Source organism: Notothenia rossii (genome assembly GCF_949606895.1).
Source record: "Notothenia rossii genome assembly, chromosome: 7".
Taxonomy (NCBI): domain Eukaryota; kingdom Metazoa; phylum Chordata; class Actinopteri; order Perciformes; family Nototheniidae; genus Notothenia; species Notothenia rossii.
In genome coordinates this window covers 31920704-31934345 of record NC_136905.1, presented here as the reverse complement: position 1 = coordinate 31934345, position 13642 = coordinate 31920704, and the positions used below count along the sequence as shown (strand labels likewise).

General features: G+C 40.9%; 1 protein-coding gene across 4 annotated transcripts in view; it reads left to right on the top strand.

Moving 5' to 3' along the window:
- Positions 1–13642, top strand: part of LOC307013871 (proprotein convertase subtilisin/kexin type 4-like) — a 246017-nt gene that overhangs the window by 174101 nt on the left and 58274 nt on the right. For 3 of the 4 annotated variants that reach the window (XM_079641472.1, XM_079641470.1, XM_079641471.1), the window contains one exon: positions 4157–4270. The exons of the other annotated variant lie outside the window; for it this stretch is intronic. In XM_079641472.1, coding sequence (XP_079497598.1) covers positions 4157–4270 — 114 coding nt within the window. The remainder of the gene's footprint in view (positions 1–4156; positions 4271–13642) is intronic. 4 annotated transcript variants of the gene reach the window in all.

Below are 13642 nucleotides of genomic sequence, written 5' to 3'. Positions count from 1 at the left end.
CAATCCCCACATGCATTCATGCATTAAAGTGTTGCAGGATTAGCATCTGCCTAAGCATCAGCTACAGTGTGTATTTTTTATGATTCCCAGTACATAATGAAGTAGTATTTTGCCCACACGTGTTTCTTATGAGCCACTGTATACAAATACAAACACTCCAATATTAAAACGTAGAAATTCACCGAAGTGCATGAAGTGAAACACAGACAACTAGATGTTTGCAAATATTTGAACACACACACACACACACACACACACACACACACACACACACACACACACACACACACACACACACACACACTTTATAGTCACTAAGCCTGCATTCTAAGCAGCACTAAAGAGGAGTAACAGTCCACAGTGGAGCAATAGGCCCAGGGTTATCGATTGGACTGAGACACTGACTATCATACAGCTAATAGATTACATCAGACACATCGGAGCGGCCCAGTCAATGAGGCCTGATCCTATTAACTGGAGATTTGTAAACAGTTGTGTGCTCACTGTGACGGCTGCTGTGCTGCTTTGTGAGCCTTGGCGAGGGTCTGGAGGAGGCTCGTATATCAGTGCACCCTGCCCCAATCTGCTGCCAGCCCCAGCCCAGCCGGGGTCATGGGTGTGCTGGACAACATGCTTTCATTTTATTGTCTTTGGAACAGGGATGTCGTTTTTCTTCTGTATTGGTGTCAATCCTTCAGAGGTTTAACGTTGTAGTGGTATTTCTTGCATGGGTTGAATGTCAGTGGCTGTGTTCCAAATCGTAAACTAAGTAAGTAAATGAGCAATTACAGTATACTATAACCAACAGACTTTTACACTGGAGTAGAGAATAGTTTTGACATTCATGATGACGTCATGGTGTTAGCTTGAGCCAAATCAAAGGAAAGACTTACTCAGGTTTGCAGGCTAAAGTAACTACTGTACAAATGGCAACATGTTGCTGGTTGCTAGCATCAAAAAGGTTATGGCTCTAACTTTCAAACTTATCAAATACCAGATGTATAACTATGTAATCTAAGTATTGGAATGACACACATAAAAAGTGCTCACATTCCTAGCGTATTCTTTAAATTAGATAAGGTCTAAGGTTCTGTGATGCCCATCTCATCAGGAAGAAAATGTTAGGGTGACTTCTCTCGTAAGCGAAGAGAAGATTATCTCTCACTCTAGATTATCCTTTTAGATTATCCATCTGGTTATCGTTAATTTTTTTTTTTTTTGGTTAAAAGGCATTGAGAATTATTTATTTGTTATCAATGTGGTAACATCATTATGACGTCATGGTGTTAGCTTGAGTCAAATAAAAGGAAAGACTACCTGAGATGTGAAGGCTAAAATGACTACACATTGTAAAATGTAACTGATGTTGAAATAACATGAATGTTATTTTTTATTAAATCAATGTGGTCAGTGGGTGATGAGATGAGATGAAACCCAAATATTGTACTTTGAGGGAAAAGGCTATTTTCATTGTACACGTTTTGAAAATAGGAAAAGCATGTTCATTAACAATAATATTAAGAAGGGCTCTCTATTCAAGTGTTTGATAACCATGAGACAGCACGGACAGTTCAACAGCTTTGAAACTGAACAGTGCATGCATGGTCGATAAATGTTTTGGTAAAAGGTTTTGGTACATATTTGGTACACTTTAGGAAATAAATAGTGCTCTGTTTTTTTAATGCATGCACATTTTGTCCCTAAAATTGATCAAAATTGGCTAAAAGAAACTTGACTATCAATTTGGCCATACATTTCTCTCAAATTGGTATTTTTGTGAGATATTGAAAAGTTTGTTTGATCATCAGCTGGATTCATTTTTTAGCAGAATCATGTTCCTTGCTAGCTAGCAGGTCACCAGTGTACAATAAAGCCTTTTATATTCTAAAAAGTATGAAAGGTTTATATTTAAGTGAATCACTGCATGTAGCAACTAATTAGGGGGATAACAGTTAGAAGAAACACAAATTAACCCTGGGAATTGTCTGAAAGGATCCTTTGCTTAGCTTTTATTTGTTCTACATGAGCTGCATATCATAATCCATAAATAGTAGTTTTGTGTTTTCCTGCAGCCAAACACAACCAAGAGGAGGAGAAAACACATGGTCCACTATTGTTACAAAGCGTTAGTGCAGAGGAATAAAGTGCCACCTCCTCACCAGTGAACAGCTCAGTTCATCTAAAGTCCATTACAGCATAAGCAATACTTCAGTTTAGCCAGCACCACGATGGATGCTGGTCATTGTTTTTTTCTTTAGATTAATTTCGTGGCCTAAACCCATTCGCATGTCCCTTCAGGGTCTGCGCAGCAAAGAGGAGTGCAAACACAGAGGCAGAAAGAGAGATAGCGGTAAACTGGGTTCTCAGGCAGCGCTGTGTTTTTAAGAGCAAAACGACCTTTCCAAAATAAATAGATCTGTGTCGCGGACTGCTAGGAGAGAGAAACGCCCTCGGTTCAATAATTAATTCCCGAGTCGAGGGTTTTGGAGAGCCGCTGATTGGGCTGATTCTTTTTTTTTTTATTCTGTTATGATACAAAGGACGCCGTTTGAAGTAATTTGTCCCAGAGAGAGCTGCTTGGAATACCATACATGCTTTGATTTAGCAAAGAAAATTTAATTTTGTTTGCTTTATGCAAACCAGTCAAGGCCGCGGGGGTTTCTCTGATTCCACCAGAGGGGTGATGGTGGTGGTGCTGATGATGGAGGTGGGGGGGTTGCACATAACAGAATCACGCTGCTGCCGCTAATATATAATACACACTCATACACACAGCGCATGCAGTGAGCGGCAACAGTTCATGAGTACAAAGCCTATTCCCCCCCAACACACACACACACACACACACACACACACACACACACACACACACACACACACACACACACACACACACACACACACACACACACACACACACACACACACACACACACACACACTACAATCCCTTTGAAATCAAAGCTTAAAGTAATTGTTTGTGCGTTGTGTTTTGTTTCACTCTATCCGTCTATTATTAGTGTTACTGGTATTATTCCTATCATGTTGTTTTAGCTGCCTGCTCTCGCTGCTTGCCGGGGTTTTGTTTTATGCCACTAATGAAAGCTTCTCTCCTCGCTTTTGTTCTGCTTCGGTTTTTTTCCAATACGTGAATGGAATACATCTGTGTATATCTGTGCCTGATATTTCCTGAGACACCCATCAGCACAATAATGAAGTGGCTACTTGTGATTTAGTAGTTTGTGGAGATTTTCTTTACATAGATATTTGTGCAAACCCTTAAAGGTATACCTTAACGAACGTGGTCAGACGCTCGTGATGTATTGCAGTTATGTCATTAACGATAGAGTCTTTAATTACCTTTATTCTGTACCGTACTGTCCGTCTACAGATGTTACGCAAACAGTGGAGGTATTTCATCTCCGAATGAGAGAAGGCTATTCAGAACAGGTGGCAAAGCGGTTTTCTCATACTCCATTCAACTCATTTTTTTTTTTTTTAAAGGAACAATAATGAGTGGATAAAGCAGAAAAACCCAATTTCCTTTATGCTTTTTATATCCCGCAAAAGCCCTCGTTGACGGCCCTTTGGTCTTTTGTTATAGAAAACTGAGCTAATATCCTCCAGCTCTCGGCGCAGTTTAAAGGTCTTAATTGGATTCCATTAGTATATTGCTTGACATGACACTTGAGTCCGCTCTATTAGAATTCCCCTGCCTGGGATTAAAAAGAATACTTTATTCTGCATTCGACTCTCTGGGCTCTTTTGTTACATCTCAAATATTCTTTGTTGGATTCACTGTTTTTCAGTGACAGCATTATTAAAACCGTGAGCTTGACTCAAACAGGTGCTTTTATGTCTAGAGGACTTTCTGTAAAAAGGCATGGCATTGTCTCATCGCTGCAGTTTATGTATCAATAAACCTTAGAGGTAATACAGTATGAGGATAACTGATAGAATGTGCTGTAAGCCCCATAATAAACTCCTCCATCCTGTTTCTGTACAAGACTAGAACCAAGGTTGGGCTCCTTGCTGCTTTCTTTTCAGAGCATCACGCAGTGTTGAAGTGTTTCCTCCGTGGTTTCACGCGGTGTAGAACAAGGGCCAAAGGAAAGGTGTGTTTGATGATTTCTGTGTTTCATGTCTCCTGCCCCAGTCCTGAGCTGACGTGGAGGGATGTTCAGCATCTGATCGCCAACACAGCACAGATCCCCGACCCCAAAGAGCCTGGCTGGAACATCAACGCGGCAGGATACCATGTTCACCATAGGTACTGTGCTACATCACATATTTTTTAACACACATTTTGTGTATGATTTTTGGGGTTATTTTCCTAGCATTCAGCCAAAATTCTTTCCACCTTCTAATGCTGCGTCTAACAGACCGGACGTGATCCGAATATTCGCTTCGCTCTGATCGCTCTTATCTCATCGCTCTAAACACTCGAGTTTCACAGCGGCTGTCAGCTGTTTTTACTCGCATCATTCAAACAAGACGCGCTGGCTTGAGGGCTACAACTACAACAAAATGAACATATTTGACCGTGATTAAATTGTAATACACGTTTCAAAATGATGCCGAAGTAACAACATACTGATACCGGTTAGTAAAAACCATGAATTAAAGCTTTGACAAGTCTGCAGACAGACGGCATGCGAAAAACCTTTTAAAATGCGTGTTTTCTGAATGGAGATCAGATCGACCAGGCTAAACTAACGTTGTAAATGCTCCGACCGTCCACACTCACAACAACGGCATACAGACATAAATAAAGCAGCGACTGTATTCGCCATGACACAGACAGTCTGTGGTTTGTACTTGTTTAACTTTTGTCTAGTTTCTGAACAGATATGAGGAGCTGTGAGCTCTGAGTGCTAACAGCTAACGGCTGATGTTTTGGTTTTCTGGTTCAACGTCAGTGACGGCAGGCTGAGATCCTCACCGCTGATTGGCTACCGCGAGATCGCGACATTTTTTAAGCGGGTTGTCGCAACTCCCTCCAATCGCCTCAATCGCGCCGCGGTATTCGCATCAACCGCTTCATGCGCGCCGTCAGAGCGAATTTGCGTCCGCCCGCATCTCTGCATTGACTTTACATGTAATCGCGCCGCCCCCAAAAATCCCATTGCATCCAATGTGAACGCAGCATAAGTGAGACTGACATGTAAACTGAACTAATCAATAGACAGATCACTTTTTGTTCTTTAAAAGGAAAGTGATCTACCATGCTAAGCTGAAACCCATGATTTGTCATTGCTATGACTATCTAAGAGACATTAGACAATCATGGTTGTGCAAATAATAGTTAGATATTTTGGAATTTGCTAACTTGAGTTACTTGAGATTTTGATGATATAAGTCTTATATCTGAAGAGTAAATATAAGGTTACAGACAGTAACAGTTTAGCTTAGCATACGTTTTTGAAAAAAGCTGGCCTGACTCTCCAAAAACACAATGATTCAACAACCAGCTCCTTTAAAACTCGGAATATCTCATATGTTCAATCCATTCAAACTATTTATTGGCCAGTAGCAGTAACACCTGTATGGTTTCCTGGCAACCACAAAAGACTTAAAGAAGTCACTGCTCCACGACAAGAAATCGTGGCACATGGTAATTTGCCAGGCTAGTTGCTCACCCCTTTTGCAAGTCTCTTTTGCTAAGTTAAACAATCTTCTTGTCTATCTCTTAATACTACTCCTGCTCTTAACTCATCTTTAAAGACATTGAGGAACATACATGTTATATGGAACACTAATATTGATATAAAAACCTTTAAATAGGCTGCATACTAGAGTCAAATATTTTATAGTGAGATTTCTTTAAAGGGGTACATTTTCAGAGTTCAGATTGTTTTTCTGTGCCTCTGCTGTGATAGGTTTACATGCTTTCAAAAAGGCTTTTATTTTCCTCATACTGCCTTTGCTGCAGCACCTTTTTTCATCCTCTGTTGTGATTGGTCTTTGGTATGTTAGCCTTTGCAGAGCATGAAGGTTTCTCAATTCTCTAATTTCCCGTCTTCGACTCCTCGGTCCTCCGGTAGTGACCCGGAAATGTATTTCAGCGCGCCATGTTGAAGGACATCTCATTTCTCTAAATACACATCAAGGACCGAGCATCGTGGAGGCTCTCTGGAGGAGCTATAACCGAGGATACACTGATGGTTCCTCCGCGGATGTATTTAAGGCAACAGAGATGTTTCAAAGAGTCGTGATGCACGGCCGGACTTATCTCAGCCAATGACAGCTCTGCATGCATCCCCTGGATATTATTTGATTAACTGCTTTCATTGCGACGCGACAATTAGAGGAATGAGAAACCTTCCATGTACACGCACTAAAACCTATAAAACACACTATAGGAAAGGGGAAAACACAAAAGGCATAATTATCTCTTCACTTCTTTTATAAGATTGAATATTTATAAGCCTCTGAACCCTACATAAACAGACCACTGTAAAAAAAAAAACTTCAGATTGTAGATTGTGATAATATAGAACATTTCGGGTGTTTTATAGATGTTTTTTCCATGTGTTACCTTAGCTGCTTGTCTAAAATAATAGCTGCTACAGTTTTATGTATCAAACAGAGGTGTTACTTGTACTAAGTTTATTCCAGTAAACAATCCTCGATGATCACACTGGCAGTTTCATTTTCCACTTGTTTACTGCTATATTTGCCACGTGCACAACTTTAATGTGAACACTCTCCTCGTATAAGGCGCTTCAACCACAAAAAGCATCTGTTTTATGACAGTTGAGACAGGTGATCTTGTCCGGGGAGGAGTGTCATTGTAATCCTCTAATGTTATTATCACACCCACAGCGTGTCTGAGTGTCTGCACCTGCTCTGATTTATACACACAGAGGCTGGAGGAAATGGAGCTTCTCTCTGTGACTGTATGAAGCATGAATCTGTGGAGGGAGGGAGAGTGCGAGTGAGCCCCATGCTCCTCCAGACATCGTATAAACGCTTTTACAATGCTTTTACAATGTCAGCCGGGCGATGACATATCGGTAATCAGTCATAGCGTTTGTGATGTTTTTCCTCTGCTCTCTGTCTCACTCACCTTAACATTTCCTCTCCCCATCCTGGCTCTAACTCACTGTCAACACCCCTCTTTCTGTTCCCTGTTTCAGCCTTTTATTCCCTTCCTGCTTCTCTCCTCCATCCCCTCGATTCGCAGCATGCCGTGTAATAAAATAGATTGTAATTACTGTGTTGCTGAGAGAAGAATGGATTAATTAAAATATAATGATGCCGATCACACCAGCGGGCGTTTGTTGAAATCTGTCCATTTAGGGGCTGCGGCTGAGGACTCGTAATGCCCAGATCATACTGCAGCGGCCACCCTAATTATGAAGAATGGTTTATTGCATGGGCAAGGAAGGATGGACTGGACTAGTGCAATGAGCACAGGGTCACTTAAAATCAATGAGGTTGTTACAATACATTACATATGTGATATCTGTAATGAGAGGATCCATGTTTAGGAAAATTGAAGATAACACTTAATGCTTATTGGCTATAGTGGGAACTAAGTGATATTTCTCTGGATTGTAGGGTTATGAGTTTGTTGCAGGTAAAATGGCTCGATGCACTGCGTATTGAAAGGCATGCAAACAGACATTACAAACAAATGAAATCTTCTCCAATTAAACCGGCACATTCTTTAAAGAGGATATTTTATGTTCATTTAAAGGTTAATATTTGTATGTAGTGTCTCTCCTGTGACATGTCTCCATGCATTAATGTTCAAAAAGCTCTTTATTGTTCTCACTGCCTGTGCTGCAGCACCTCTTTTCACCCTCTGTCTGAAACCAGAGCCCAGTCTGCTCTGATTGGGTTGCTGGCCGGCTCTGTTGTGATTGGTCAACCTCTTAGATGTGTCCCGCCACTTAGCCTATCAATGTGTTGGAGCGCTAACCAATAGAAGCGCAATTGTTACTTTGTGATGTCACTATGTACAGCTGTAACGGAGTCCAATGGAGAAGTTTCAGGCAGGGGGGGAGTGTGTGAGAGAGAAACTCCCTCTGGCGTGTACCTTTACATGCACAACAACCAATATATAAACACTACAGGAAAGGGAGAACCCAAGAAAGTATAAAAGGGCCACTTTAATTCATTTGTATGTGACCTTTGGGACCTTCCATTGTCTTCCCTTTGACTTGGAGGATTTAAGGACTTGCAACATGTTTTGTAATGCTGTATATGGGTTTTGGAAGTGGAAGTAGAATATGTGTTCATGTCTTAATTTTCATGTTTGTGTAAAATGCATCATTAGAATGTGGTCTCAAGCGATAATGCTCAACCCATATATAAGAAAATGCTCGTACACTGCACCATACTATTTGTGGAGTGCAGACATTCCTCTGTTTGGTTGAAAGCTTTCAGTATGACGTGTTGAATATGATATCACAGCAGTTTTGAACACTATGACAGTTATTTAAAAATCCCCCCCACTGGTACATTCTTCAGTGAAGAATGACAGAGAATTGATCTGCAACCAAAAGAGAGCCATATCATTCTTTGAAAACACTGCACACGTGCGCAAACTGGCTCACTGGTGAGCAACACATCTAGCATTTACCTACAGAAAAGGCCATAGTGTGTTAGAATGAGCAACAGCGTTTAATGCTTAAAAAAGAAGTATGAGGAAGAAGGTCTAATGTCTTCCTTCAAAAGTAACATAATTACACTTTAGATAAGAAAATGTAATGAAGATATTAAGTATAACCTCTTTAAAAATGCCACAGGGAGCGTGTTGGGATTGAGGACACATGGTTGCAGTCAGAGAAGCATGGCTTTGTAAAAGATGAAGGAAAATAATGCCATAGATGTTGGTGAGTTGGCATTGATGTGTGTGAATGTAAATGGGTGTGTGTATTTGGGGATTTTGGGGGCTGTTGGATGTGTGCAAGGGGTCGCCCGCATCCCAGAGTTCCCATCTGTTTGACCTCCATCTGGAACGGGAGCTTTAGGAACTGTGATGTTGGGGAGCGCCCCCCCCCCCCTCACCCATAACACCCTCAGCTCCCTCCGCCATGACGAAAATAAACATGTCAGCCGCCACACGCCAGAGCAATCTGCAATCAGATTTACTGTGCATGAAATATGGTGGTGCTTTTATTGGTCCAAAGACTTGTCACTCATAATTTATAGGCTGTTGCTAGGCCGGCTGTGATGTCAGCGAGCTCCCTCGGGAGAATCAAAAAGGGGGAAAGAGATAGGGGTGAGGGGTTGTGGTTGGGTGGGGGGTTTAGAGATATAAGAGGACAGAAAATCTGTGTGTGTGAGAGCAGAAAAAGGGAATGAGGCGGGGAAAGGTGATGGAAATGGGTGAAAAAGGGTGAAAAAATAACACGCATCCATCCTCTCCTCTCCGTGGTGAGTTTATTATCGTGAGGGAGCGAGAGTGTCAGTTTTTTCCAGGGCCTGCACAAATGGATCTCCCCCTCCCCTCTTCTCTCCTGCAGCGATGCTTGCTATCCTTTGAACACTGACACCTATTGATCACATGGTTGACGGAGGAAAAATCTTCTTTCTTTTTTTATCCGCGATTCACATCTCCACTTGAAGCCTCCCTGACCCAGAAATAGAAAGTCTGGAGTTGCACCGGAGGGATGACGTACGGAGAAGAAGCAGGATGTCCAAACAGGCTTAATTTCATTTAATCTCTTCTGATAGCATAGGTGAAACTACAGTAATTATCCTGTGGGAGATTTAGATAGAAAATAACAGCGGCGGAGTAGATCAAAGAAACTCTGCCCTCTCTGCAAAGACAAAGTGAAAATCAAGGAGAATGCATGAGTGCTAAAACGATATCTTGCAAAAACTTGTATGGTATTAAGAAATGAGATAAGATTCAATCCCTCTTTTGAAAAATGATACCCAGCTCACAGAGAACTATTAGAATGTTTACATTTGCGGCATTTTGTTCCATATCAAAATAATTAATTGCCTCCATTTTCAAATTAAAAGTACATTACAACACAATTAAGCATGCAAATGAGTCTGGGCCTGTCATGAGGAGCCGGGGAGAAGTGAAAGAGTGACTGCGCTGATGTATGAGGGTTTGCATGCTTTTTTGTGTATTAGGTGTGTCGCAATGGATCATTGTGCATGAGCATGTGTGTGTGTATTTAGATACAAAAAAATGCTGCCTTTATTGAAGAAGAGTGTTGAAAATGCATCAGCGTGGGGAAATAAATCAGAGCTCTGCTGTAATAAACAACAGAGTAATTAGGTCACTCTTCCCTCGGTAACTGATCGACCAGAAGAGTAGATACTATGTTATTCCATTGTGTTAAAGGCTTCTGTCAGCAGTAAAAACATAAACACATACTTTTACACATACACATTTCTCTATCCCTGCCTCCTTTCAAGGGGCTCTGACCTCCAACGAGCCTGTTCCGTAAAAGATGTCTACATCACACCAGAAACCTGGGACAGTAAAGCATAATTTTGTCATAACCTTCCCTCTTTGGAGGGAAAACAGATATAAAAGTATATAGCCTGTGGTTTACGGTGAGTCCCCCTCACCCAGCCTGGCAGCAGCACGCAGGGCTGATGGATGCCGGGCGTCGGCCCACTTTTAATTGCTCGTAAATTTTTGATCCAGGGAAAACGCCACGTTCTCCTTGTCCCTCGGCGACATGGGTGACGGGGCCGCTCAGGAGGGAATAAAAGAGCCTCTGTGAGGAACACAGACAAGATGGGATACACAGAGACACAGTTACACACTTGGAGAGATACATCCATATCACTAGATCTCCATAGGAACATAGGAAGTAGAAGACTGTGAGTTCATAAGTTATGATAGGATTAATTTCGATAAAGGGACAATTCTACAAAAAAATAATCTTTCATTAAAAGTTTTTTGTTAATAAAAGATGCCAAATTCCATCCTTATCTCCTAAATATGAACATTGTTTACCTATAATTTGCAACAGCAAATATGTTTTGTAAGAAACATAATGCCGTCCAGATTTTTAACTAACATGATAATTAAACATTAACAATCTGTTAAGAATCAAATTTGATATAACTAATACTAAACTTTTCAGTAAAAAATCTGCTTCCCAAATGATATTTTTGTGTGTGCATGTAAATGTTCTGCAGAGGCTAAAATCCCAAAGTTCCCTCCAGAGGGAGTTTCTCTCCCACACACTCCCCTCCCCTCTGCCTGAAAAGCCTCCATTGGGACTCCTTTCTTTACTTCCGTAACATAATGACATCCCCATGTAACACTTGCACTTCTATTGGCTAGCATGTCAACACATTGTACGTGATAGGCTAAGGGGCGGGATATCTCTAGGCAGTTGACCAATCACAACAAAGCCAGCTAACCAATCAGAGCAGACTGGGTGAAAAGGTGCTGCAGCACAGGCAGTATGGGAAAAAGAAATACCTTTTTGAACATTAAAGCATGTAAAATGACTAACACACATCAGTTGCCCTGATTCTGTGAAGGACATCTACTAAGGATTGTGTATATAATATACAGAGAGCCATTTATTTTTTATATAAGTGGAGGTATGATCAAAGGAAAGAAAAACATTGTAATTTTTACTCCATCACTCATGCAGAGACTCACTGCACAAAACCGTCCTTGTCAAGCACTTACTGCAGAATTACAGAACCTCTATCTTAAAGGAACTTCTAACAATGTGTGGAGGAGGCTGCATTTGCATAAAGCTCCCCTTTTCTTTGTTTACTGTGGAACAGTCCTTTAAGTGCCCGTACAGCGATGACAGTAATGGAGATGGGATTGAAAAATGGGGTTTAAAAACCGTCTCCGCAGACTTGTGACTGTTGCCAAGCCTAACAGATGCTCATCTGATCAATTTCTTACCCCGTTTGTTTTCCTCAATGGATGAAAGTAGAGAAGATAAATATAGGTTCATCCCACCATTTGCTTGTTTGTTGCGGTATGGTCCGACATCCTGCCGAGGATTTTGATTATTTCCCTCTAGTGTGTCAGACTCTGTCTAGCCCCAGATCTCTATCACTATTTTCTCCTTTTTCCTGTCCTTGTTGCTTCTTCCTCTCCTCCTCCCCCTGCTGTTTGTGTTGTTACAGTCTCATTTGTTTTTTTTTCGGACTCACCAGGGTTGGCCTGTTGTGATCTCTTTCCTTCTCTCATCGATCCTGACTCTCCCCCCCCCCCCCCCCCCCCCCCCCATGGGTGGCCAAATCAAGACACATGCTGATGATCCACAGGTCACAGTGCGGGCCAGAGGTCCAAGGGGGCTGGCCATGGTCATCCTTACTTCTGAATGGGTTTGTGTGTGTATGGACAATAATCGTAATGAAGGTTCTACTTTCGAGCTCCATCAGACAAAAGCATGCGTGTCTAAATCACATTAATCCATCATATACGTGTTGTTGGCAAAACAGCTTTTAATTATACAATTACATTCAACAGTTTTTTCTGACTGCATTGAATGGGCGTGTACATTAATATAAATACATCACTGATATAGGAAGAGATGATTTGCTCCGAACAGATACAAATATTTGTAATTATCATATGTATTGTTGTTTTACCTGGTTTACCAAATTTGAGACATACCACATTTCCAATCAAAACACATAGACATTTAAATCATTGCAATGCTAGGATCTTTCTTCTAGAGGTCTGCACATTTTTAATTGTTTTCCTCTACAGTGTAAAATGTAACTAAAGAGGCTAAACAAAGTATATTTTGGTGTTGTTTTAGTTTAAGTCATATGTTTAAGTTCAGCCATTCAGCTGAACTATCCGTTCTCATCAGGTTTCACAAGTCTTACTTTGTAATGCAGACAAAGATGACTGGTGTTCTACAGTAGTTACCTTAGCCTCACTTTTCAAATCTACTATTTTTTCTACTATTTATTTAGACTACATGTTATCTTTCTTTTTGGTGATCGGGTTCAAATACAGGTAATTTTACTTTATTAATTGGTTAAATAATACATTTCTCATACGTTAGAAATATAATTTCGCTGTATGTTGTTTGAGCAGCTAAGCCTGTAATGTACATAAATACAATACAGAAAATGTGGCATTGAAGACTGTTTCCTGAAACGTCTTGTATGTTCGATAAATCAACAACTATGGCATTACACCCCTAACATTAATACAATTAAAGGGGCCCAATTATCTTCATTTTAAGGATAATATTAATATTTTGTGACTTTACTGTGACATGTCTCCATGCTTTAATGTTCAAAAAGCACTTTATTTTTCTCATACTGCCTGTGCTGCAGCACCTATTTTCACCCTCTGTCTGAAACCAGAGCCCAGTCTGTTGTGATTGGTCAACCGCTTAGAGATGTCCCGCCCCTTAGCCCATCACGTAAAATGTGTTGGAGCGCTAGCCAATAGCAGCGCAAGTGTTACATGTGATGTCACTATGTTACTGAAGTAAACAAAGGAGTCCAATGGAGGTGTTGCAGGCAGGGAACACAGAGATTTTATCCTTTGCAGAACATTTACATGAGCAAAAACATATAAACAACATTACATGAAAGGGAAAACCCCAAAAAGCATAATAGTGCCTCTTTAAATGTGGCATAAATGGACATAAAATTAGCTAGTAGTGAGAGTATCCACTTTAAGCTAATTTTCGCATTATGATGATGGTCATCCCTCCATTCC